Here is a 27685-nt window from a genome sequence, read left to right on the forward strand (position 1 = left end):
CTTAAAGGACAGCTCAAGCTGAATCAAATCCCAGAAATATGGATGAGAAAAAAGTTTTGAATTTTTTCCTTCATTGTGTCAAAACTTCCTCCTCAGAACTGTAAAAACAGGGCTTTAATCTCAATAAACCTGTCCTCACAGTGGTGCTGCAGGGACGGATGCAGTATTTTTGATCTGTGTTTGGCACGATTAAGTGTTGGTCTGGAGTTGTCTGTCTCTCTGATACTTTTGGAGTCTTTGAGGTAATTTTTGTTAAAAGGATTAGTGTTCCTCCCAGGCTTTGCTTTTAGTTTTCCACAGGGAGAGGTAGGTTGCAAAATCAGGATTTTAAGTCATTGCTAAAAGTTGTTAGTAATTTTAAGCCATTTTGTAATGAAGGCAGAATTGGCACCAGAAGGTACAATCATACTGAGTGTCTCAGATTTTATAATGTTAAAATGTGCAGTTTTGGTTAAGAGCACATCCCAGCCTCCCTTATCAGTACATAACTTGTTTGGAGTTGCTTTTTTTAAATGCAACTTCCACATCCAAGACTGGGTTTGATATTTGCACAACTTGGATTAGGCATAGCCCTGTCTTTTGTAAGTTTACTGTCTCTTCCTACTGCTTGGCACAGGATGTTTAGGTTCCATGTTTTGTACTGTCAATTAAAACAGCTTTTATTTTTCATTTGCATGAAAAATAAGGTTATAGGAAAGTTGAAATGAAAAACTGAAAGAAGACACTCCAGAGATGCTTCTCCTTTTGTCAACAGGTGGTGGCTGTTAGGTACACTTTCCTCTGCTTTTGCTTTAGGCAAAGATGGTTAGGTAACTGACCTTAATGCATTGGTTCAGTACTTGTACTTGTTCTCTAAGACTAAGCTGTGGGACTCAATCTTTTTTCTTAGAAAACTTTCAGTTCTATAACTTTTTTTTTTTTTTAATCTGTCCTCTTTGGGCTTTTTGTTTTGTTTTCTCTGTCCTCTGTTTTCAGCTGCAGAAATTCTGTAGGTAAAGAGAAGTACTGTGCAGGCATCAGTCCTCTCAGATTGGATCTGTCAGAAGTCTATCTTTGCCCACTTAGCTCCAGACACAAACCTGAGAGTTATAAGATAGAAGCAGTATCCTGTGTTGGCTAGACCTTTTGGCAGAGGGCAGCCAGCCCTGGAAGGTGACTAGGTCTAATGCAGAGGAACAACTGGCCAGGCCCTGTGACCTCTTGACATCTGTCTGCCTTTCAGAAGGGTAAGCAAGATATGACCTTCCCCCCCCCCAAAAAAAACCAACCCAACAACAACAAAAAACAACAAAAACCCTCACTCCATCAGAAAAACTAAACAAAACAATCCACATCTGGGGGGAAAAAGAAAGCAAAAACAAAATGGAAAATACAAAATCTCACATGGTAGAGCATGCTCTGTCCAGTTTTGAGTTGTACTTTCTACCTACTCCAGTGCTACTGCTGTGATGACAAAACCTAATGAGTGCCCTGTTACACATATGCATGAAAGGCATGAATGCATATCTGGAATATGCTTCCATGTGACAGATTATAAAAAGGAAAGGTGACTGATCAGGTGTGCCTGAAACAGTAGACAAGACTATTGTGCCAATGTGAAGATTTGCATGATGCCTTCACTTCAACATATTCCTGAATCTTGCTGCTGAGTCTTTAGCATTTGGGAATCTAACCCAAATGATACTGAAAACACAGCTTTGCAAGGAGTTTCTGCAACTGACTTCAACAGAATAAGGTTATGCAATGGACCCAATGCGCGAAGACAACAGTGAGAAGGGAGAAGAAAACCATTTCAGAAAATGTGGCAGAAATACAGCTGGTTTAGTAGCAAATCAAATTATACTCAAACAATTCTATAAACATTTCATCCTTTTTTTCTTTTTTCAGGGGGTAGGATATGAGAAGAGGTAGAAGGAAATCTGGAGTTTAGAGCAATAGTTTACATAACATTACAATAGAGAGCTAGTACAACTTATTTAAAATATGTGAATTGACAATGTTTTCCTTTTTTCTGATTAGAAATAATGCTTTTAGTTTATTTCAGACAAGACTATATGGCTGGTGTTTTCACTTAGCTCTCATTAACTTAGAATTAACTGCCAGGTGTGTAAGACCTAAAAGAACAGGGACCCAATTAAAAGACTAGATGGCCGCGTGCAGCCAGCTTTGCTGTTAAGAGAACTTTACACTGTTCAGCGTTGGAACAAGTACTGCCGGAACCAAAAATTCTTACTTTCATTGGCAAAGTCAGCAAATTACAATGCTGATGCACTGTAGAAGGGATGCTGTGTTTTTTAGACAAATTACTTCAAAAGGATTTTTTTTAATTATTATTGAAGAACTTGTCAAAGGCGTCTTTCATAATGTTTCCTTTTTTGGGAAAGTTTTGAAGTTCTTTGCTTATCTTCATCAGCGCAATGCAAAATTCTCACTTTCCAATAAATACAGGGTTTTTTTTCTTAGAAAAAATACTAAAAAGAGCATTGCAATATTTGTCAGACCATTCATGTCCTGCCCTACAGTAGCGTCCATGGACTGAGGCTGTGGGGACTTTCTGTTTAGTTTTAGTACAAAGAAATAGCAACTGCTGATGCCTTTTGTTTTTAGGATTAAAAATATAAAGGAGTCTTTATTGTTTAAAGCTTCAATACTATGGTTTTGAATTGTTTCACTGTAAAAAGGCTTCTGCATTTTTGAGAAGGCAAATAACCAAAGTTCCTTGATTGAACAGTGCAAGAAGGAGGCGTGGATATCTAGATGGCCTGGAAAAACTCTGCAACAGGCCACATATTGCTTGGATAGCTATTAGAAGACAGGCACAGGGCAGTCAGAGACTATCTTGCTCTTTTCAGTATGGGTATCCATGGTGGTAACTTCCATGGTGACGGTAGTCATCTTGGTAACCTTCCTGGTATCCCTGGTGATAGCTATGGTAACCATACCCACCATACTCATCTTCTGGGCACTGCATGCCGAGCGATTGCTGAATTGTCATTTCCTGTCGCCGAAGCTGCATGGAATCAATCAGATCATACACAATTGCCATAGACCACATTGGAGAAGGATACCAGGATTTGACGTTTCCATCTTTCCCAACTAGAAGCATGGAGAAATACTCTGGGCTGATTTGGAAATAATTTCGAATGTCTTTAACCAAGTTAGCTGGGATATCTTCTCGGTCTACAGTAGCGCTTCCTAGAAAGTGATCACATAAAACAGCATTGGCATTTTGTTTAAGCAACAGTGATGAGTGTCAGTAACTCAGTGAGTTTGCAGTGTGAGAAGAGATACAGCCTAGCGTTTGATAATGTAATATTCTTGACATTTGCAGTGTAGTATTTCCTGGTTCTGAAATGAAAGGCTGCTGTACTGTGAACCAGAGATGCATTTTTAACAGTTTTGTTAGGGTTAGTAAATTTGTCTTTATCCTCTAGGCTGAAGCTACTGTGGTCTGGCACACCTTTTCCTCACCTGGCATGCATGTGTGTCTTTTGCTTCTTTTGCAGCTTGAGTAACGGTTAATGTCTGCAGAAGGCACACAAATAGTCACAGTGAAAGAAATCACTACACTAGAAATGTGATAGTGTGAAGCACTGCAGGATGAATATGCTGGGTCATTAATGGCAGTGTAGAGCCTCACTTTTGAGCTGGAATGCTGTATGAAATTTGAGAAGTGGCAGATGTCTTGATGACTTTAAAAAATAGGCTCTCATGCTGATCTGCTGAATTTGGCTTATAAATATGAAGGCTGTACTAAGTGGGCAGAAAGTATAAGACAACTAGGGTCAATGGACACCTATATGCAGAGTTGATGTAGTAACAGGACTACCATGAAGTGGCATCCTGCTTACCCACTTTGTGAGATTCTCCAAAGGAGATTTGTGAGTGGGTAGCTGAGAGTGGTCAGGCTGATACAGTTGATGAAGATTACTAGAAGGCTTCAAAATAAACTTTGATAATATGATTGGAAGGCAGAAACAGGGTAGGAATAATATATCATCAGTTCCTAGAGTACAGGAAGGTAGCTTGTGTGACCTATTGTAGGGTACCTGCTTTGGCAGGGAGGTTGGACTCTGATATTCTGAAGTCCTTTCCAACCCCTGCAATTCTGTGATTCTGTAACCAGTAAAGTTCACAGTTGTCTATGGTGGGACTGGTGCTATTCTAGGTTAGAGCTTATGTTTATGAAAGGGAGTTATTTGAAAGGCTTGTTCTCTGCTCACTAGTGGTCAAAAAGCCAAAACAGATGTTAGAAGCTATGAAGAAAATGATACAGGAAGGAAAACAATATCATTATGCCACTATGTAAACCTTTTGTGTCCCTCTTGAATACCACATACGCGTCTGATTCTCTCACCTTGAAACTGGAAAAAAATCTAAAGCAATGAGGATGGTCATAGGTTTGTCAGTGGGTTGGGGGAGCAGGATTGTGTATATTACTGCAGGGATTAATTAACTTTTACCCACAGAAAAGGTAAGGGATATCTAATAGCCCTATAGGAATCACGTTTAGGACAAGTAAGAGTTGGTTTGCAGATTTATGGAGTTTCTCAGAGGGAAGTATGGATGCTAAAAGTTAACATGAAATCAAAGGGTGATTTGACAAGCACATTAAAGGTATCTGTTGAGAACTACATAGCATGTATAACAGTATCTGATTTGCTCCTTTGATTGTTATCTTTTATTGATAGTTCAGGCCAGCAGCAATGAAGTTGCTGAGAGAAGCCTGAGGATTATCAAAAAGAATTTCAGGGGACTGAGGCAGTTAATAGGCAGAGCAGGTGTACAGGTTGTATGTTCCTCTATCAGTGGCAGGGATGTATTCTGAGAGAAACGAGAAAACCCATCTCATAAATACATGGCTGAGGCTGGTGCAATCACAAGAAATTGGGGTTTTTTTGACCGTGGGGCAGTTTACTCTGTTCCTGGCCTGATGTCTGCTGATGGGTCTCATCTGTCTTAAAGCAGGATATGGATGCTAGCCAAGGAGCTGGTAGGGCCTGTTGAGAGGGCTTTAAACTAGATGTGAAGGGGGAGGAGGGGGCTAAAAACCAAGCTTGCTAGAGATGAGCCTAGGGGAATAATGATGGGATTGGGAATGAGGCAACAGGCCCAGCTGAAGTGCATCTACACTGATGCATGTAGCATGGGCAACAAACAGGAGGAGCTGGAAGGCATTGTGTGGCAGACAAATATGAGTTAATTTCCGTTATGGAAACATGGTGCGATTGCTTCCATGACTGGGAGTGCTGCTGCAGTAGATGGCTGTAAGCTCTTTGGAAGGGACAGTTGAAGAAAGAGAGGTGGTTGCATGGCTCTCTATGTTAGAGAGTGTTTTGATGTTATTGAGCTTGGGGCTGGGAATGATAAGATTGAATCTTTAGGGGTAAGGATCAGAGGGAGGGCCAACAAGGCAGGCATCCTGCTGGGACTCTTATAAACCACCTAATCAGGGTGAAGAGACAGATGAGGCATTCTACAAGCAGCAGGCAGAAGTTGCATGATCGTCAGCCCTTGTTCTCATAGGGGACTTCAACTTTCCTGATGTATCTTGGAAATAGAACGCAGCACAGAAGAAGCAGTCTGGGAAGTTTCTAGAGTGAATGGAAGATAACTTCCTGATGCAGCTTGTAAGAGAGTCTACCAGAGGTGGTGCCCTGCTGCTAGACTTCAACAGAGTCTTCGATGAATTCGATGCCGCCTCCCTGGACTTCAGCAAAGTCTTCGATGCTGTCTCCCACATTATTCTCCTGAGAAACTGGTAGCCCATTGTTTGTACAGATACAGTCTTTACTGGGTAAAGAACTGGCTGGAGGGCTGGGCCCAGAAAGTGTTGGTGAATGGAGTTAAATCCAGCTGGTGACCAGTCATGAGTGGTGTTCCCTCGCAGTCAGTATTGGGTCTATGTTGTTTAATATCTTTATTGATGATGTGAATGAGGGCACAAGTGCACCCTCAGTAAATTTGCAGGTAACACCAAGCTGGCAGGAAGTGTCGATTTGCTTGGGGGTAGGAAAGCCCTACAGAGCAATCTGGACATGGTGGAAAGCTGGGCTGAGGCCAATGGGATGAAGTTCAAGTGCCAAATCCTGCACGCTGGCCGCAACAACCCAGGCAATGCTACAGGCTTGGGGCAGAAATACTGGAAGACTGTGTGCAAGAAATGGACATGGGGAGGTTGGTTGATGCTAGGCTGGTTAACATGAACCAACAGTGTGGCCAGAAAGGCCAATGGCATCCTGGCTTGTATCAGAAAGAATGCAGCCAGCAGGAGCAGGGAGGTTATTGTCCCCTGTACTCAGCTCTGGTGAGGCCGCACCTCAAGTACTGTGTTCAGTTTTGGTCCTCTCACTACCGGAAAGACGTTGATGCCCTGGAGCGTGTCCAGAGAAGGTCAGCGGAGCTGGTGAGGAGTCTGGAGCACAGGTCTTATGGGGAGTGGCTGAGGGAACTGGAATTGTTTTGTGTGTAGAAGAGGGGGCTCAGGGCTGAGCTTATCACTCTCTATAATTACTTTGAAAGGAGGTTATGGCAAGGTGGAGGTTGGCCTCTTTTCCTGCATAATTAGCGACAGGACTGGAGGGAATGGCCTCAAGTTGCGCCAGGGGAGATTTAGGTTGGATGTTACGAGGAAGTTCTTCTCCAAAACAGTGTTCAAGTGCTGGAATGGGCTGCCCATGGGCATGGTGCAGTCACATCCCTGGAGGTGATCAAGAAACGTTTAGATGAGGTACTATGGGAGATGGTTTAGTAGGAAATAGTGGTGGATGATTGGACTGGATGATCTTAGAGGTCTTTTCTAACCTCAGTGATTCTATGATTCTGAAACCAAGGTCATGAAGTTCTTCAGTGAAAAATAATTGGAGACTGCGAAGGTGTTGAGAAAGGAAGCACAAAATCTGCTTTCTCTGTTATTCTTTCTTAGGCATGGAATTATGTCTTTATGAAGCTAGAAGGGCAGGGATGTTTTCTAGTACAGTGCTGTAAGAATGACAAGGGAGTAAATAAGCTCTTTCCTGTTTCCATCTCTTCACTGATAGATGTAGTTGTTTGGATCAGGTAATAGAAGAATAATTAGCCTTTGAAATGTTCCTTGACAGCTAGTGCTCCTAAGAATCAGTTAGCTTGCTGGGATGCAAGTGGAACAGACGATGGATAATGGATCCATATAAGAGAATCTGCTAGATATTAGCCTTACAAATTCTTAAGCATGTAGATCCTTTACAGCAACATGTGTAGACTGTACCTAGGACTGTGTATATCGGTGGAAGATGAAAATGTGAGGTGCCTTCCTGATCATCTTCGGGCTTTTCTGTCCTACAGAAGCTGTATGGTATTTAGCATAGGTATATCAAGAAAGTTTGCTTTTCTGCCACCTTTTTTCTTAAGCAATGGAAAGAAAAATGTAATTCAATCATATCCATCCCTCTAGAGAAATTACAGAAAAAAAAAACAAAACACAGTACTGCATTATGCTCTTCATGAATAGTAGTGAAGAAACTGGAAACAGTCACTTACCATTAATTGGATACAACTCTAAGACACCACCAATATCTTCTCCAACTCCTAACAATTTGAGGATAGTTATATGGCGCAGACCTGTGGAAGAAATGAGGGAGATTTTGAGTGAGACCAGTTCTTTATGCACATTCTTGGACAGATTTCAGTTAATTCAGCCAGATCTATGCTGGCTAAATTAGCAGCCAGTCTCTGTGAAATTAGCAGCCCTCTGTGAAGCTGAACAGCCAGTTTTCCTTGAGTCTCTGCCAGTCACATCACCTGGTCGCAAACATGGGGATAAGCTAGCATACTGACATACCAGTAACTCACAGAGGCCACCTCCAAAATTAACAATATCTGTACTGTTTTGTTCATGGGTAAAGTTCTTGTCATATAGCAGAAACATAATTAGGGGTGATATAAGAAACAGTTAAACTGCTGATCAATGTACTGTATGGCTCAGGACAGACATTCACTTCTTTCACTTGCTCTGAGCAGAAGTTTGGACTGTTGCCTCAGCGTTGAAGAAAGTCTTAAGGGACTCAGAACCTCTTCGTGAAATGTGAGTCTATGTGATCTACAAAATCTCTGATGTAACTTCTTACAATGTGGAGATCAGATGCTTGGAAACATCACTTGGTTAAGAAAAACCATTGAAGACAAACCCTTTAGGAGGTCCTTCAGTCTATTCTTAGCAAGAGGCAGAAGGAATGGCCGTGTTCTGTTCTTCTGAAAGGAGTTTACAATGGTTTATACCACAGTTTTCTTTGGGAGTTACCAAATAAGATGTTGCTAAAGCTCTAAGTGAAAGCCGGGTGATTATGAGTAAACAAGGCAGTGTAGCAGTAACAGTGTTGAAATGTACTGAAATAATGGCTTTTGAATGGGACCTATTTCATTCTGTTACAGGAGTAATAAAGTCTAGGCCTTGCATCACGCTGTTATTGCTAGGAACCTAAGTTAAGGTGCAAGGCTCTCTAGGCTTTTGTAAACAGTCTTGCTCTCAACTGCCTTGTGGAACAGTCTGTCTCTCTAGTGAATATCTTAAGTGCCTAGTTAAGGAGCTGAGAAGGTTGTTGCTGGATTAAAGTAGCTTCCATTAACATTTTTTTACAGGTTTTGGAAATGGAGCAGGAAGGAAAAGGGGGAAAAAAATAAATAAAAGAAAAAAAAAGCAACTGATACCCATGCATCTCTCTAGCTCTAAGCTGGGTATAAAAATCTGACTTTTCCAAGGCGCTGCATCATTAATTCATGCAGTAAGGTAGATCTTCTGAAGTATAAGCTGGAAGAGAAGCTTCAGAGCACTAACCTTTCCTGCCTAAAGCAAAGGATTCTAGGGAACGCTTGATTTAGTGTTGTTAGCTGACGGTGCTGTACTACCTGCTTATCATGGTATTTTCCAATTGTATTTGGAGTAGCTACAAGCTTCAGTTGTGAGACTCCTCAGATTGTCTAGTTTCAGACTTGAGCAAAAGAATCCATCGCATCACCAGGAAGGATGTGGTTTTTGGGGAGCAAGAATGTAATTTCCTTTGACTCACCAAAATTACAGGCTTGTCCACTGAGAGCAGCAAGCTGCTGGGAATAAGCCCAGTCCTCATCACTGGGAGCAGAGATCACCACTAGCCGCCTTCTCCATCGGAACCTGAAAACAAAAGGGAGTGCAACAGGGAACCATCATGACATACGATTGGAGTACTTTGAGGATTTTTGTTCTTTAGGCTGAGATACGTGTAACTTTCACAACTTCTAAGAAATGGCTGCTGGGAGTTCTTCCCAGTTCCATTCATCATGGAAAGAGGATAAAGCCTATCTGGAATTGTACAGCTCCAAAACAAAAAAGACTCTTGCAGTTTTGCTGCAGTTTAGCCACACAAGCACTGAAAAGCTTAAGATCTTTGCTGAAGGCCACCTTTGCTGGATATTACAATGCTGAGACCTGCATATTCAAGTGCAAGAGAGATTCCTGTAGAATTTCTCATTAGACATTTTAGCTTCTATGTCATTTGCTGCTGCTGGAACTGCTCTGTTATTTTGCAGTCCAAGGGCTGTCTGAGAATTAGGGTGTATCTTCATTTCAGACATAACTCATGCTTCTATGTAAATAATCACTGATCTCTTTTTCTTCTTTACCACACACGCTCACTCAAAATACTTTTAACATTCTCTTAAATCTAGTCTTGTTTACGTAGATGTCTGTATGAGACTGTGGCTACATAAGCCATCCATTGGGCAGCAGAATAGATTTTGGAATTCTCTTTAACAGGGGTGTCTCATCTAACCAAACTTATGCACTGAGGATCACTTTTCATTGTCCTCTCAGAGAAAGGGAATGCCATAGGGACACTTGAAACCCTTAAGAATTCTAACTACAGAGTTATTTAATACTCTGCAAACAGCCCCTTTTTTGAGTAAAGGTACTTATACACTGAACCTAAATAAGTCAGATTTATAGGAATTTGCAGAGCTGCAGGGATATTTTTATAGCAGGAAATGATATTTTAAATGGATGCAGATGTTACTCTGTTACAATAATAGTCTGCCTTTCTGCAGCACCACATGAAGATCTCAAAATAAAAGCTAATGCAGTGGATCGACACTGTTCCACTTGAGAATGCAGAAAATACTGTGGGATTTGCTCAGTCACAGAAGTTACTGAGAATGCATGGGATGCTCCTGCCTAATTCTTTATCTTGTTGACTGACTGATGCTTTTTTTTTTTTTTCTTAAATAAGTTATTTGTTTTGTTTTGTAAAATAAGTTCCTCAGTTTTAATCTTGCCCAGGAGGAACAGCTAGGAGATGTGAGATGTGCATGCAGGTATGCAAATGGGAACAAGAAGATGTATTAATCATATAATGATGTAAAGAAAAGAGGATAAATTTCTTGTTTTTCTGAAAATAGTAGATTTTTTTTTTTTTTTGGTGATACTTTGTATAACAAAAACACTTGGCTGCCTATAAACAAGGACAGAGAGTGGGAACATTGGATCATATTTTGTCTACGGCGTAAATGAGTATAGTACCTTACCTTTGAGTTGCTTTAAGATACTCTAATGATTACTTACTAATTTTTGAGTATCTGCTTTGGATGCTTAGAGATGAAGAATATTAACAGTCACTTGAGTTGTGAATTCTTCTATCCCAGGCAAGGCCTATACCTGTGTGCTTGTTTGAAGTCACATCTAACCAATACATTAATTTATTTAGATTTTTACAGCTGTTGGTTTAGAAACACTAATATACAAATTTATGCCTATTTTCCTGACGTGGGAAACACAAACTGGTCTTCCTGTCCCAAATAATCTGCCAGACCCTTCCCTTTGTGCACGCTGTCTTCCTCATCTAACTGGTTTTCTTTCTCATTCTGATTTGTGAGCCCCGAAAGCAGCACAGCCAGTGTCTCAGTGTTACAGGGATCCAAGGAAATTCAAGGATCTCTTGCCAATATGTGTGGTTTTTAAGAATTACTTAAGGAAGTCCTGGCTCTTGGTCTTCTTTCACACTAGACAGAGTTGTAAAGAACAACATTTGCAATTTTACAAGGGCTGTTCTAAAAGTAACGTCTCCTGTTTTATTATGTTGGTTGTATGGAAGTAGAGGTTGAAACTCCTACCAATATTCTGTTAAATTTTGTTGCTGTGTGACAGATGGCAGCAGAAGGGCAGTCTGACAAATTGGCATCTGACGTGGCAGTGTGGGTGAAGAAAAGGTGTGTTGCTGAATTCCTCCATGCAGAAAAAATGTCACCCACTGTCATTCATCAACACTTGCTGAATATGGAGATCAGAGTGTGGATGTGTGCACAGTGAGGTGGGGGGGGGGGGGGGGGATGAGGGGGACGAGGGACTTTTCAGCAGTGACAACAGCAACAGTGGGTCACCTCCACCTGTGCAGATTTGTATGAGTACTGCATGTATGCTCTCTTTCATCACTAGTGAAATTGCACAGCTGATGGTGGTGCCTATATTGAAAAATGGTGTTTTGTAGCTGTTAACTTGCTCTATCAAATAGTGCTGTTGTGCTCTTCGTATCTGTTATAGTTTCCATGGAAATAAATAGGCATTACATTCAGAGAGACCTAAGTACAACTGACCTCCCAAATCTGCAACGCTAGGTCTCTTGTTCAGCTGGAAAGTTAATCTTGGACAAAGCTGGAAGTAATCTTGCTGGGAATCTGACCAGTTATCGTGGCTAATGAAGTCCACCCAATACTTAAACCTGATGTCTATTCCACAGACAACAGACAAATTTTGTGCAGCAGTAGTTCTGTTTATAGATGCACCATTCTGTATTTTTCCTGCCTGCTTCTCTAACGTGTATTTACTACTAAGGCTGTTCATAAGCAAAGAAGTATTTGGGAGCTGCCACTTCTCAGCATACAAGCTCTTTCTTGTGTTGGACAGCTGCTTCCAAACTGTGGTTCTTCTTGGTGGTCTTGAGGATGAATCACTGAGACCTAAGCAGGAGGTGGTGAGGAGGGTGGGGTATGTCTTGTTAAAGGTTCTCTTTCTGTAGAAGTGGCCATAAAATTTTAAGATGTTCATGAATAAACAACCTACCAATTTGCCTGTTGCTCCATTCCCCCTCGTGTCATAACACATTATTCTGTCCCAGTTATTTGCATAGGCATCTGGCATTAAAGGTGTACCTGGATGGATTCTGATAGTAGGTGAGGAGAACACAGTAGTACCACTTAAAGCTTAGAGTGATGAGATAGCCCTAATTTTGTGTAAATTTTTCTGTACTGCTGTTCTTTGGGTCTGAATTTTCCCACAATCCAAACGTTTATTTCAAGGTATTTAGGTCTCGCAGGTAGAGAAATATAGAGACTGCACAAACAAAACTGCCTTTCTACAGAAGGCCTCTCAGGCATTTACAAGAAACATCTGCAAGATCTGTAATGCATGACTAATATGACTAATACTGGCAAAGGCCAACTGTTATCTTAAGCAGTATAAGAAGGAAATTACAGCAAATGAATTAGTGAATCAAACTACATGAAAAGGATTAGAAGGGGATTAATGAGACTGTGATGGTGGTTGAAACATCAACATTGTACTTTATACATTCAAAACAATGAGCTAACATCTGTGAATTAATCCTTATTTGCTCTTCTAATGCAAATCAGTGTTATTATCTCCGTATCTTGGGGGGGGAAGTTGGGGGAGGCTGATATACAGAAAGTTAGTGTCCAAAAAATGTGCAACAACATGCACACTGACTTCTAGCTCTCTGTGCAAGACAGCATGCAGCTGTGGCTACATCTCTGTTTTGCTTAACACTGATAGCACTGAGAAATCTCTATTAAAAATTGTAGAAGTAGTTGGATAGTTATTTTTCTAGTAAGACAGCAATTACTAGGACAAGCAGCAGTTAAGAGCAGAAGGTAATACCTGGATAAGAAGCTTTCAAGGGATTGCTTTTTATCTTCTTTGCAGACAATGCCCTCTTTTTTCTGTCTTTCCATGTCTTTAATTCGTGACTGGAAGGTATCGATCAAATCAAACACGGACTTCATTGCTATGGGTACTTCATAGTATTGCTGTCAAGCAAAAAGAACAGTTGAAAAATGGTCCACATATTAGCATTCTTTCTGCATGCATTGCAGCACTGTAGGGTATACAGAGATTCAAATATCCTCCTATGCACGCAGGTAGCAGTGCCTAAAACAGATGATGAACTATGGTAATATTCCTATTTTTGCAGTCAGACTGCTCCTTGGGAATGACAGATTATTTGTCCAATGTGTTAAGACCAGGCCATTGCAGGCAACACATTGTCAATATATGCTTTTGTAGGGCGTTGTCATATAAAATAGTTAACATCTTGGTGAGTTGTCACACTGTGTTTAAAATACCAGGTACTGCATAAACATCCCTGTCCCAGCAGTGTCAGCTCACCATCCCCACAGAAAGCCACAATCCCTGAGATCCTCCCATCTGCAGATTATGAAGATCTAATTCTTGACATGTTCTCTTACTGTCTTTTTTCTTGTCATCTAGCAATGACAATCTCTTATGTGCCTGACATGCTAGCCTATATTATAATTTCATCTATTTATTTTTCTCATATTTTTCAATGACTTTTCTTTCCAAGAGTCAGAATTCTCACCTTGACCTTCATGTCAGTGTCTGTCAGCACCATGAAGAAATCATTGTAGGTCATCCCATACTCTTTCCTCAACTCACTGATGAGCTGCTGATCCACAAGATCTTCATCCTCTATCACTTTCATGGGCTTTTCGTTATCTTAATACAAAACAGAGGAGAAATAAAAACGGTCATGGAATTGCACAGCAAGTTGTCTTCAGTTACATCTTGCAAGAAAAAGGGAAGTTCATCTTCCATAGTCCCTCTTCCCACTGCAATGGCAAGATCTTCAAAAACAGTGCTATGGCTTTTAACTGTCCAGTTTTCTGTCTCAGTATTTTTGGAAAATGAGTTTACCCTAGGTCTCATGTACTTCAACATTAGGCATTTTTACTTGCTTTTGAAAAATTTTGGTTGCCTACTCTTTTCTGGAGAGGGATTTGAGATTTTTTCAGACATATTTATATATTCATGTGTGTGTTAATTATTTCAATAGCTCCTGAAATGCAGCTGCTCCTGCAATAGAAAATAGAAACTGACAGTTTCCTGCAGAGGCTGGAAAGCGTTGAGAATTTGAGTCAGTAAAATGTAGTTAGAACAACTTGAGGCTGTCCAGGACTCTGCAGTATCTTTCTGTCTTAAAAAATTACATGGGATGTTTAGTGACTACAAGAAACTGGAAACCATTAAACGTATCTTGGATACTGCAGTTTTAGCTCTTTGGGTCTGCACAAATACCATGCTGTGGCACTCTTCTATGTGCTTGCTGATGTTAATTTCATATTCTAGCACATTGATGGGGAAAAAAAAGGTGTTCTGAGAATGATTTTATGCATACTCACTGGTTCTACCCTAAGAAAACTTTCAGAAAAGAGAGAGGAAGAAAAAAAAAAGCAGACAGTGATTTCATTTTGAAACTTACAGAATTACTAGATGTCCAAATTATTCAAATGGAAAAGAACCAAACACCCAAAAAGATTTTTAACTAACTCAGAACTTTATGCCCGCCTCAGAACTTTATGTCTCTTTTCTTTTATTTAACATGAAAAATGATTAGTCTGATGCTTCAAGTTTCAACCTAAAAGTTTCACCTCTTTCACCATTTTCAAATGATTTATCATCATTTGATGACAAGTACCAAAAGATAGTCTAGGTATGTATTTACAAAGTTAGATCCATGTGACTTGTGACAGAGATTTGAAATGTGTTCAGGACAAGCCCATGGAGGTACTGAGAATCCTTAATTTCCTTAAGCCAGAGTGCGTTAGGGCCAAGTCCTGAAAGCCTCCATATCAGCAGCTCATCCCCAGCATCCAGAACAGCACTGTACAACTACGACAGTGCTAAAGCAGGCCTCCAGATGCAGCTATGGGCCTGGGAATTAAAAAGCAGGGAAGTCTCACACACAGTGAAATAAAGCACCTGGGGGCCAAAGAGCTGTCTTCAAATACTACTTGTTTATGCCCTAAGACAGCACTAGGTCATAAATACTCTCATCATCACTTAGCGATCTCAGTCGTGGCTTAAGTGATCTGCCTGAAGTCAGAGATGCCACAGCCAGTAAAGAGCTGCAGTGCAGAGGTTCAGCTTTACTGTCTCCTGCTTCATTGTTACTCACCAACAAACAGACATGAGATGAACTGATTTCAACATCCAGCAACAGAAAATACTTCTTCAAGAACAAATGTATATTTTGAAAATAGTTGAGTATTTAAACAATACATATATATATATATATTTCTAAACATCCATAGCCTCTGGGAGCAAGCTAATCTGATTCAAATTTTGCAATAGATCCAATCTTTGTGACAGACTCAATGAAACTTCTAAATTAAATCTCTGGGAAGATGTTTGGATCAGAACCTGACCTAAACTTCATACCTTGGGGGGAAAAAAAGCCAAACACCATCAAGTGCTATAATTTGGCTATACTAATCATTCTACAGACAACATTTTTAATGGTTGTAGGTGGTTATATGCACTTCACAGTTTTGTGAAGGACTGTAGGTAATGTTATAAATTCTCTGTTATATGGTTCAGTTATGCTTTAATGCTTCTTAAACAAGACTTACATCTTACTAATGTCAAGCGTGACTCTTAAAACATTAACCAAAATTCATACTTATGCCTGCAATTTTATCCCAAAGCAAGATCAGCACTTTCTCATTGGTCTGTACAGAGGTAAAATAATGCAAGAGAGGTTAGTGGAAAACAGCTTCAATGGTACATTACCTTACACTAACTGACTCATAGCACTGTTTTGCTTCAAAGGTTGCAAATAGCAACATGAAGATAGCACTCTAGAGTTTCACTGTTTGGATGTTTTCTTTCAGAGCTTACAATGTAAAGTAAAACAAATGACAAAAGTGATACAGAAAAATGCTTTCTGGGGAAAAAAGCCAGAAGGACTGACTTGCCTTGAAAACTTATGCAAACTTAGAAGTGGTTTTTGGAGAGGAAAATATAAGTTAATCCGATAGCCTTTTTCCAGTTCACCACTTGTCCCCAGCCTTCACTGTCATAAAGCATATTGGGTCAGCCTGAAGAACAACACAGTTGAGACCGTCTGCTACCACCAGCAAAATTCTCTTTGATGTTTCTGTATAGGTCACTGAAAAAGTGTAAAATCTTTTCTCAGTATATCTTTAGCAGCCAGATAGGCTGGAAAGATGAGTTACTCTTTACAAATAATTCAGTCGAACAAAGAATGTCAGTACTTAGCTGTGAAAGTATAGAAGCCTAGTAGATTATGTGCTGGCTTTGGTTGTAAGATGGTTGTGTTACAGCTTGGAACTGCAGTTTAGTTCACTGAAGCCCTGTTCCCAGGATGTGGGGGAAAGAGACCAAATGGCTAACTTGAGGTGAAAAGGATTCTGATTTTCTGTCATTCCAATGGGAAACAGTCTTTGGTTTCATCATAAATCAGTCTAGGCCAAACAGTGTTAATGAGCTCTTTCATTAACTACTTCTAAATATGTTTGAAATTCCAGATGAAGTATTTTCTGTGGGCCTTTCTGTTTTTGTCACTTATAATTCACTAGCACAGCAAGTCTGAGGATATAGCAACGTAAGTAGATCCCTTTGTGCTGGCTGCTAAGACTTCTCACTTTGGCAAAATACTGTGAACAAAACATTTGTTAGGAGTTTTTGCTGCCTCTGATGCTGACAGAGACTGTGCCATTAAGAGGCTATGCCAGCAAGAAGAGTAGAGGAGAAGGGGAGGGAGAATAGAAAAGTGTTTGTATTATTAAAATTTTGAAAAAGCTCAGGAGATTAGGTGTTCTGGGCAAAAATGTAAGGTGAGCTTCTCATGTAAGGTTAGCTCATACCCTTCTAAGTCTCTTGCTTTTTTTCCACAAGTTAATTCCTCCTATGAGAATTAAGCTGTTATACACATTTGTGGTTTGGGAGAAGTTTGGGTGTAAGTTAAGTTTGGAAGAGGCTGAAAGAGTATGGTCTATGTCAGAGTGAATGTCTGTTTATTAGAGAGACTGGAGCTAAATATATTCCTAAACAGTCCACTGACAGACAGATGGTGTAGGTACAGAAAAAGTGACCTTGAGTAACCTTGGTCTGATGTGGAAAATTCTGTACCACTCCAGATTTGCCAGAGAGATGCATGGATGGATAGTCTGGATATGTGAGTCTCTGCTGTTCAGAGACAAGTCTGCTGGCCCCCAGCTAGCTCCCCTCTCTCTGGTAGTAGCAGGGCCATGGCTGGAAGCCAGGCATAGTTCCATCATTTTCCAGCCAGTTTTATGCCAGATCTGAAATACTCTGGAAGAGACAGGTGATGGGAGCATCATGTAGTCCTGAGCTTTCCATTCCATCATACATTGCTTCTAAGGTCTGGGAAACCAAACCATATGAATTTCTGAATGTGGTCACTTATAAGCAAAACTAGTAGTTTATATACTGTTGATTTGCCTTGGTTCATCAAAACACTTAAACTGGTGCGAAGCTGTAGATGCAGACAGCAACAGGATTGCTTACATTCTTTAAAAGACACTAAAGCTTAGGTGCTTTGCTGGACCTGGACTTGATGTCTCTGTCCAAATTCCACCATAATTGAAGGACAGGTTCTTGCTGGCTTTGGTGGGTTTCCCCAGGACCTGAGCACTGACACCTGTTGTTTAAAAACTACGTAAGAGTTGGATGCCCAGTGCCACTTGCAGATACTGGAACTCTAAAGAAAGTGGAACTAGATAATGCTGAAAGAAGTGCTTTACAAGACCTGCACAGTCTGATTTATAGTGCCTCCAAAGATTAACCTCTTAACAGCCAGCAATAAACAGACACACTGATGAGTATCTTGCTTTCTGGGCAAAGAGAGGCTATCAGAATTAAAACAGTAAACCTTTTAATATCAGGTATGCTAGTACAAATATATAGGGTTGCCCATACTTAGAAGGTATGGATGAAATCTCCTAAATTAATATCTCTTTACTAGCAGAGAGAGGAAAACGTTCTTGGACCTCACTTGTAAAAAAAAAGTGAGAAAGTACTCACTTTAAACATCTCAAAATTATCTGTTAAGCCTAGAAAAGCTGATCTTGGAAGGAAAAGAACTCACTTCAAGGAGTCTACCTGGCACGCTTCTCTCACAGTCCTGGGTTCAGTGAGTGTGTCCCTGTGCAAAATTAAGCCTTTTCCATGGCCTCAAGAGGAGTGAAAAGGCATAAGTAAATGTTATATGGCAGGACAGAAAGCTAATGATGTTGAACTTCAAAACAGAGTAAGCTTAGACCGAGTTTTGAATTATCATCTCAAACATTCTCTTCAGCTTCTTCTGTACCCCACCTCCTCTCCTTCATGACATCAGACAGTTTCCTTAAACCGTGTTTAAAACATGCTAGCAAATATCTAGCCGCCCATGGTTTAGAAAAGAAACAATGGTGGAGCTGTATTAGGACAACCATCCTGATAGTGAGGTTAGTATTCATGATACTGGTAGAGCTGAGCCCCATTTCCCCCATTTTCCATGTCCTCATCAAATTTTCAGGCCTTTTCTCTGTTACACTATTTTACTGTCTTTATGAATTCCCACAAAAAAAGCTGAAGTTACAGCGCTGGAAGCCTAAGCATGGAAAATATTAGAGACCTTTACATAAATACAGAATGACAGTAGTCAGCATGGAGGGAGGAGGAATGGGTTTGAAAGTCCTACTATCCCACAGCAGATGGTCTTGCTTAGGTCTTGACCCAAGCTGGGGAAATTTCTCCCTTTGCTGTCTGTTATGTGCCCACAAGATGGAAAGAAATTATATAAAAAAAAGGAACCTAGCTGGAAGTGGTCAATTTTCATGCTGCTGTTGTTCATGGTGCCAAAAATTGTAATGACTGAGATTTTCCTTGTTGCCATCTTGCAGAAGCTCTCCAGATATTCGTCTCGCTGCTGAACATACATGGTGTTGTCCGCCTTGGGGGTTGTAATCAGCTGGTTGGTGGCAGAGACAAAAGAGCTTGTTTAATATAAGAAATGAAGCAGATTACTATTTCACTGAAGGAGAACTAGTCTCTGTCTGCAACCTTGGATTTCTTTCTCATAAAGCTATTGACTCCTCTATAGTTTTATTTTGCTTGTGGTTGTAGCATACCTTTAAGACTAGTCCTCTCCAACCAGTCCCAGGAAAGCCATAGGAAGCATGGTAGCACCAGCTCTTCCAATGCCTTTCCACAGTACTGGTAGGAGAAATGACACTGGAATTTACAGGAAGCCCTCTACCTTCTTATTATCCTTTGCCCTACCACATCTCCCCCCACTCACCAGGGATGCAACATATTTAGGATTCCTCCCACCCAGTCACAGCAGGAGCACTGGGAACATGGCAGCCTGGCAGCTACTCCATCCTCATCTTATGCTCCAAGCAGAGCTCCTGTGGCTGTTTCGACTATGACAGTGCAATTACAACTAGAGCTCATTGAATAATAAAGCAGGAGGAAGAACAGTTATAAAAACAAAAGTATAAAATTATCCACAGTTTATGTTACTCCATTCATTTCAAAGTCTCCTAACAATTGCAAGATTAAAGAAGTTTAAAGCACATAACTTGGCTCCTTCATCAGTGACTAGGATTCCGACATCCCAGGAAGGGTGTTTGTCTCTTAAATGTTCCCTGCTTTGTTCTGCAAGATTTGATGACAGGTCTAATTCAGACTTCAATATATGTTCTCACTCATGGCTTCTGAAACTAAGAGGAAAGTGCAAACCAATGGTCTGGTCAGCATGCAGTAGTTCTATGCAGCAGTTTCCAGAAGTTTGGAGAGGAATGCCCCCAGTCTAGCAACATAATCATATAAATGCTGTCAGTGCAACACACTGAAGTACCTGCAACCACTCCTCCAAACACAAAGGGAGTTGGAATCTGAATTTTATCATTTAATATATTAAAATACCAGAATCCGTCAATTGCAAGCTTATGCTTCAGTCTGTAGCAGGTAAAATTATCTTCTATATACCTCATGTTCATAGGGCCTGAAGGCTAATGTTTACGATATACTCATTATTAATTTTAATCACTGTACTGAAATGTAGGGGGCATTTATCAGCTTGTAAAATCTGACTAGTTTATAGAAAGACTCCCTGGCATGACTACAGCCCTGGGTGAATGAGAATTAAACACAAAAAGTGTTTGATTTACATGTAATGAATTGTTTTTAAATTGCACAGAAATACTTCAAGTTAAGAAAAGATCATCAAGGGGATTTGAGGACTGAAACCAAAACCAGACCATTGGTTTGCCTTGTACTTTTAGTTTTAGAGGCTGTAAATAAGAGCACACACTGAAGTCTGAATTAGATGTACTTGTTCAGATCTTGCAAAATGAAACAGGGAGCATTTAAAAGGCAAAGCAATCTTCACATCAAAGCTTTGTTCTAGGACTGTTAAAGCCAAACAGAAAATACATCACATCTACCTGCATTTTCATGCATGTGTGTGTATGTGCGTGTGTGTATTCATATATGTGCACGTGTGCATAAATGAATTGTTATACAAACTGTCAGCTTGCACTTCATCACCATAAGGAAATAAACAGAAAACCCAAACTCAGTAAGCCAAGACTTCTCAATGTTAGTAAGAATGAAACAAAACCCTTAGTATGGACTGGTGGGGCTGCAGACCTCAATACCCATGTGCTTGTTCAGTGTTCACAGGTGGATCCTATGTTTGTCATTAATTGAACTTAACGCAGATTAGCCTTCAGAAATCTGTATGTTTGAAAAGCATGCTGAAACCTGCAAACTGAAATCCTTAATGATGCATAAGTCTTAAAAGCCTGTGACTCTCTTAAAATTCTCTTGTACTGGGAGAGGACTGAAACACGTCTTTGGGAGACAGTCTACTAAAGTGACTGAAAGACAGTATCATAGCAATGTGGTGGTGTTCTACTCAGGTAGGGCCAATTCTGTAACAGTGTGGGCTAATTCTTTAGAGGAGTTTGAAGACTCATGAATGGTAGAGTTTGTCCAGCTAGAAGGACTTACCCTAAGTGAACTGAATAGTTTGATAGGAAGGAGTGCAAAAATGCATGTGTATGGATTAATGAAGCTTGGAAAGCTTTTTGTTATCCACGTGCTGGGGATGGAAAAGAGAGAACAGGCTTCAGCCATTGCTTTTACTATTGATTACCTCAAACTTGTCCTTCAAGAAACTTCAGGACAAGCAGGCTGAAGGTAGCATTAGATACTAAAGAAATACAATGGAAATGGCACAATCATTTCTCTTCAGTGAGTTCTAGCCTGACAGCCTGAGATTGTGCAGCTCTTTTAATGAAAATGCAGCTGACAGGTGGCCTGGTATCAGCTGATTGAAATTTCAGACCAGCCTTTAAGTTGCTGTGACTGTGCTGGTGTAATGAATTAACAGTTTGACATCCATAAGCTCAGATTTTGACATTTTACATATTTGTTTTTATTTGCCTTGATGCTAGACATGTTGTTGGAAGCCACAACATTGACATATATGACCAAATTTCAAAGATCTCAGACTTCCTTGGTTTGCTTAACTGGTATTTAACATGTAACTGACAAGCATTATTTGCAAAATTAACTTAAGTTCAAATTTTTCAATAATAATAATAATAATATTGAATAATATTATAATCTATAATATAATATATTATATTATATATATAATATATAAGGCCAAGTGCAAGGTCCTGCATCTGGGTTGGGGCAATTTTAAGCACAAATACAGGTTGGGCAGAGAATGGCTTAAGGGCAGCCCCGAGGAGAAAGAATTGGGAGTGTCAATTGATGAGAGATTCAATATGAGCTGGCAATGTGTGCTTGCAGCCCAGAAGTCCAACTGTATCCTGGGCTACATTAAGAGAAGTGTGACCAGCAGATGTAGGGAGATGATTCTGCCTCTCTACTCTGTTCTCGTGAGACCCCACCTGGAGTACTGTGTCCAGTTCTGGAGCCCCCAGCACAAGAAAGACATGGAGCTGTTGGAGCAGGTCCAGAGGAGGGCCACAAAGATGATCAGAGAGCTGGAGAACCTTCCCTATGAGGACAGGCTGAGAGAGCTGGGGCTCTTCAGCCTGGAGAAGAGAAGGCTCTGAGGATAGTGGTCTTCGAGTTCCTTGAAGGGGGCCTACAGGAAAGCTGGGGATGGAGTTTTTATAAGGATATTTATGCAACAGGATGAGGGAAAATGGTTTTAAACTGGAAATAGGTAGGTTTAGACTAGATATTAGGAAGAAATTCTGTACTGTGAGGGTGGTGAGATACTGGAAAACAGGTTGCCCCGTGAGGCTGTGAATGCCCCTTTCCCTGGAAGCATTCAAGGCCAGGCTGGATGGGGCTTTGGTCTAGAGGGAGGTGTCCCTGCCTATAGCAGGGACTTGGAACTAGATGATCTTAAAGGTCCCTTCCAACCCAAACCATTCTATGATTATATGATTGTTCTTCTCCACTCACAACATGCTAGGGAATGTTCTTCTAGCTCTGCACAGGCCCTAAAGCTGGAAGAATAGGGAGGGGAATAAGAAAGTTGGATTCTACTTACGTTTGTGAATCATCAACAGAATGATTAATTACATTCCAGTGGTTGAAATCTTGGCTTGGCGTCTTAGGTATTTGGATTGAAATATGGGGCATCAAAGTGAAAACTGTGTTGTGACACTGACTGTTGAACAATAACTGTCAAAGAGGCCAGCTTGCAGTGGAATAATTGCAAGAAACCAGCTCCCATAATAATATTTTTAAAGAACTATTTTTCAAAGTGTGCCATTTCAGGATATGTGCCATCTGCCAGGAAAAACATCTGTACTACAGCTAAAACTGTTTCCTGTTGCAGGTGAAGTGTTTTTTTAGATAAGTCGTTGGAAAAACATACAACACTATTAAACCCTGAGAGAAGTAACTCCAGATTGTTCTGAGTTTCTAAGACTTGAAAACTAACCATACAGTTATTGTTTAATAAAAACAGCAGGAGAATAAAAGGGAACAAAGTTTGTATGGGATCCCTGAAGATATCTAGGAGATCTGAACGCCAAATTCCCACGAGAAATAATGGCACATATAACAGTCCTACCTCAGGGCAAACTTGTCATATGCCTTTGTACATATCGTTAGTCAGACATGCATAATACTGCCAAAAACACTTGGCTTGCTTCCAGTTTTAGGACACCAGCACCAATACAAAACAGGTTTGCCAGCTGGCAGGACATGCTTAGCATCAAAATGTAGTGACATTGGCAAGTGCCTTAAAGCAATGACTGAAATCCACATGAACTTCATTTTATTGAATATAGTTGTAGGGATCCTGATACCTGTATATCTATTGAAAATAAAATATTCTGATGACTGTATGATGGCTCATGGAAGTGAGTGGGAAGAAGTTTTAACCTAATTCCTGTCTGATGGATTTTTGTACCATACGTAAGATTTTCTACATGAGGCTGCAAAAACTTCCATGTTGGCAATGATCCTCCAAATCTAGAGATCTGATCTCTTAAACAAAATCAACAAAATAGAGTAATACAAAAGCACCATAAACTTTCTGTTCCCCATGTTCCTACTAGGATGGAGATACTAGTTCATTTATGAAATAGAATTCAGATGAACAAGTTACTTACAATGAGCCGCCTTTTGCCTTCAAAATAGTCTAGGAGGTTGGCCACCGATTTCCTGGGAGGCTGTAAGAAAGGCTTCTTGTTGGACTTGGGGAAATCCTCATTTTCTGTTCTGCTCCCCTTCTTGTTTTTTTTGCTACGGTCTTTATCCTGCTTGCTCTTTTTCTCAGCTTTGTCCTTCTTGGACTGTTTCTCACTCTTCTGCAGCTTGTCAGGTCTGTCCTTTTTCTTTTTCTTCTCAGGTTTATCCATTCGCTCATGCTTCTTTGATTCTTTCCCTTTCTTTGGGGGAATACTTCCTACTGCAATCTCTTCCTCTAGATGGGGACTAGCAGGCTTACTTGGGTCGTATTTATCTTCGTATTCATTACTCAGTATCTTTTCTTGCGTCTTCTTTTTTGGTGGTTTAGTCTTAGTTGGTTTGTGTTGCCCTGGTGTGACATTCAGGTCCCTGTGGTTATAGTCCTTCCTGTCTGTTCGATTATCTTTAAACCTACTCACGCTTGCCTTCGTGTAATGCACTGAGGGGGCGGTTGGGACTTCTGTGAAGCTCTCATAGCGGCCACCTTTGCTTGGTTTCCGTGTGGCTGCCAGGTGTTTCTCTGGGTGGCCTCGCTGCCGGTCCCTGCGATTTGCCTTCCACACAGGAGAATAGAAATCCTCAGAGGCCATGACTCGCGGTGTGGTGGCCTCAGAAGCTGCTGGCAGCCTGTGGTACTCCGTGGTGGTATGTGACTTTGTGGTCCATGTCCTCTGTGTGGTGGGGACGGGTGTAGTTGTTGTTGTAGGCCTGCTTGCTGTTGTCACTGTGCGGGTGGTGGGCCGGGTGGCTGCAGTGGTGGTAGGGAGGGTAGTGGTCCTTACTGTAGGCAGAGGAGTAGCCACAGTGGTTGTCACTGGTTTTCTCACTGTTTTGGTCCTTGTTGGCTGGTTGTTGCTCCTCCTTGGTTCCTCCTTCCTCCCTCCGGCTGATACTTGGACATGCCCACCACCAGGGGTAGATTGGGTGCTCCCCCCGTTATTGTCATCTTCAACCACCTGTCCCTCCACCCCAGCTGCTTTGCAAGTCTGTATGAAACCCTTCTGTCTCATCTTCTCGATTTTTCTGATGGGGTTCTGATCAATGACCTCATACATGGCCTCTAGCCTTACAGGGTAAGGGTACCTTTCCTCCACCTGTAGAGTTTTCTTCAGCAGCACCATGCCAAATTTCCCCTTTTCTAGTTTCAGAAAGCTCATGAGTTTAGGGATGAGAGCAGGATCCAGTGGCTGTTCCAGGATTTTTCCTTCATTGGTTATCCTTCTGACTTTTCCTCCTTCTTCCCCTTCTTCATGGAACAACACAATCTGCTGGATGTGTCTTTCAGCCAGTTCACAGTAAACATCATTTTTCAGCAGGCTCATCATGAGCCGGTAGTAGCCCTCCGAGGCATGGGGGGCAGAAATGACCCACACCCGATTTTTCCCAGCAAAGCTGGCCAAGACATTGGGGGAGCTTGATCCTGAAGGGAAGCGTACTGCTCGTGACTGTGGGGCAGTAGATATCCCTTCATCTTTGATCATCTCAGACTTGGAATATTTGGCTGCAGCTGTGAGTCTCTGTACCCGCCTTGTTCTGGTGCCTATGCTCCTGGGCTGGGAACGTGATTCCTCTTTCAGGAGGTTGGCAGGTGCCTTTGGAGGTACTGAAGAATCTCTCTTGGTGACGGGGTGTTGGGGATTTGGGCTCAGATTCTTTAGGGATGCTCCAGACCTTCTCAGGAGGCTGCTTGCAGCCCTGTGAGACTGAGGCACTTTCCTAACTCCATGGCTCCCTCTCTCTGCTAACCTCCCTGTCGTCTCAGAGCCACAAACTAGCCATGCTGTCCACAGCAGGGCTAAGCTGAGAGCTGGCCTCCAGTTCATTGTGCAATCTGCTTGTGGGAAGGAGGAGAAAAAGTCAGGTGTTAACAGTATGATGATTTGCACAAATGATTAAATAAAACCACAGAAAGAGACTGGATAGTTTTAGGAATTTAAGAGTGCTGGTTACACCTCAGTAGTACCCCAGTGGTTTTGTAGAGTTTAAAAGTTATTTTTGGAAAAGCACAAAATGGATCATTTTATCAAAAAATGACATCATCCATCTGTAACACAACTCTGTCTATCCAAAAGGACATCATGATCCACATCCTTCTCACTCTCTCAGTCTCTCACGCTTTCACATGCACACATGCAAACACACAGAGAGAATAGGTCTGGTACATAGAGCAGAAAGCCAAGAATTAGACTTGAGACTTACACTCTCACGGAAGTTCCCCTTCCAGAGACGAGGTTTCACGTCTTTTTCCTTTAAAAGGAGACAAATGCCATACAGCTTTGCTGCTGCTCGGTGATTTATCCTTACACAGCCTAGCAGGTCCCAGAGCCCGTCTGTCTACTTGTGTATCTTTTACCTTTTCTTTTTTCTTCACGTTCTTGACAAGCGGGATGAGGTGAGTGGAAATTTCCTTTGGGATCTCTGCTTCTCCATTTACCTGCAGGTCTGTCTTCTTTCTGTACCGGTTACCCACACAGGCAGGGATTTCATTTAAGAAAAGGAAACTCCCAGCTGCTCTGAGTCTCTCTCTTTCAAACTTCCTCAAGCCTCCTTCCCACTCCTTGCTTCCTCAGTCCAGCTTAGCTCCTTTGTTTCCAGAAAGGAAAGCACGAGCATTAATATATTTTCCAGGCTGAAGAAAAACACAGGAATGTGATGTTGAAAAAAAAGCAGATGCTTCCCTTTCCCCTTTCTCCACACTTAGACAAAAGCAAATTGTATAAGTTTAATCTTTTCTTCTCCTTCCCTTCTTGGCTCTTTACGGTCCCAGAAATGTCAGGGTAACCCCAGCGCTGCTCAGAACCAGCTTCAGACAACAGTGGCCACTGGAAATGGGGGAAACTTCACTCAGGATTTAACAGCTCAGCAGAACCCGCCTCCTCCCTACTCTGACACAGGGAGGGAGGGAGGAGGAAGGCTCTGGGGGCTGAAACACTGCACAGCATCACAGCGCACTTCAGAGAGGGTGACTCCAGCCTTAACTCTTTCCTTTGCGCTTCCGAGCTCCCTTGCGCTCCCCAATCTCATCTTTCTCTTTCTTCCCATTACAAAGACACACTCTGAATAAAAAAGAGTCCCGTGAGAAATGTATTTCCCCATTTGTGTCAGAAACCACTCTGCTGTTTTAAAAGTAGTTGCTTTGTAACCCTATTGTTTCTGCCTTCTGCTCCCCTTTTCCCCGTTTGTTTGTTTTCTGGGAGTTCTCCAGTAAAATCCTGTTTTGCTTCACTTTCCTGCCAATTTCACTTTCAGATCCTCTTGGATGTGTCACTATAGTCTGCTCTGTAAACATATATGCACATGGCTGTTTGTTCATTTGTAGTTTTAAACAGATCAAGATGTTTACTGCATTATGGTACTAAAAACAGCGTCACATGTATTTCCCTTGAATGTACACTAGCAGTAAAAAAAAAAGTGCAAAAATACCTAAAGCGACATGGTTAAGGACAGGGTCATGTCCTTTGCTCTGTTCATGGAGTAAATGACACCATTCTATTGAGCTGATGTAAACTGGCACTGCTGCACTGCCAGCACCTGGTCTTTAGCTGATTCACACTGGCTTCAGTGTGTCATGAACCTTTAGTGTAAAACACCACTTAGTTGTGGTTGATGGATAACAACTGAAAACAACCAGGATCTTAATATTCTTTTTATAGTTTTCCAAAATCTCACTTATTTACAGAGATGCTGCTGCATTCTTGTGATCGTGATAAAGTACTGCATTTGATCTGAATTATTGTGGCAAAGGTGTACCTTCTTTGTCCCTTGAAATGAATGTTTCAAAGACAAAACACTTCCTCTTCTCTCTCTTTCCTTATTTGCTTCATTTTAACTTTATGTTATCAAACGCACTGGTAAACATTAGTGGTGTTTTTGCTCCACACTAATTTGTGTGCACTGTTTGCATTCTATGGCCTCTGGTATGTGTGGAGG

At 41.2% G+C, this 27685-nt stretch overlaps 1 protein-coding gene across 1 annotated transcript; it reads right to left on the reverse strand.

Annotated features, from left to right (window-relative positions):
* Positions 1 to 1800: 1800 nt before the first annotated feature.
* On the reverse strand, positions 1801 to 26623 carry CCDC80 (coiled-coil domain containing 80). The gene is made up of 8 exons (XM_042866519.1): positions 25955 to 26623; positions 23677 to 25586; positions 18875 to 19031; positions 13617 to 13753; positions 12899 to 13047; positions 9045 to 9148; positions 7519 to 7599; positions 1801 to 3195 (listed from the first exon to the last, which is right to left on the reverse strand). Exons 2-8 carry the CDS (start codon positions 25576 to 25578, stop codon positions 2849 to 2851), a joined length of 2877 nt encoding a protein of 958 aa, XP_042722453.1. The 5' UTR covers positions 25579 to 25586; positions 25955 to 26623; the 3' UTR covers positions 1801 to 2848.
* Between the last annotated feature and the right edge of the window lie 1062 nt (positions 26624 to 27685).

Source organism: Lagopus leucura, unplaced genomic scaffold (genome assembly GCF_019238085.1).
Source record: "Lagopus leucura isolate 7727_CA_CO unplaced genomic scaffold, USGS_WTPT01 Super-Scaffold_100001, whole genome shotgun sequence".
Lineage (NCBI taxonomy): Eukaryota > Metazoa > Chordata > Aves > Galliformes > Phasianidae > Lagopus > Lagopus leucura.

Bases quoted from the DNA above. Each gene is read 5' to 3' on its own strand.
- CCDC80 (XM_042866519.1), bottom strand. From the start codon at position 25,578: ATGAACTGGAGGCCAGCTCTCAGCTTAGCCCTGCTGTGGACAGCATGG. The intron at 19,032-23,676 runs GTAAGTAACTTG...GCCACCAACCAG, and splicing joins AAGGCAAAAGGCGGCTCATT to CTGATTACAACCCCCAAGGC. The intron at 9,149-12,898 runs GTATTACCTTCT...TTTTGTTTTCAG, and splicing joins CTTGAAAGCTTCTTATCCAG to GTTCCGATGGAGAAGGCGGC.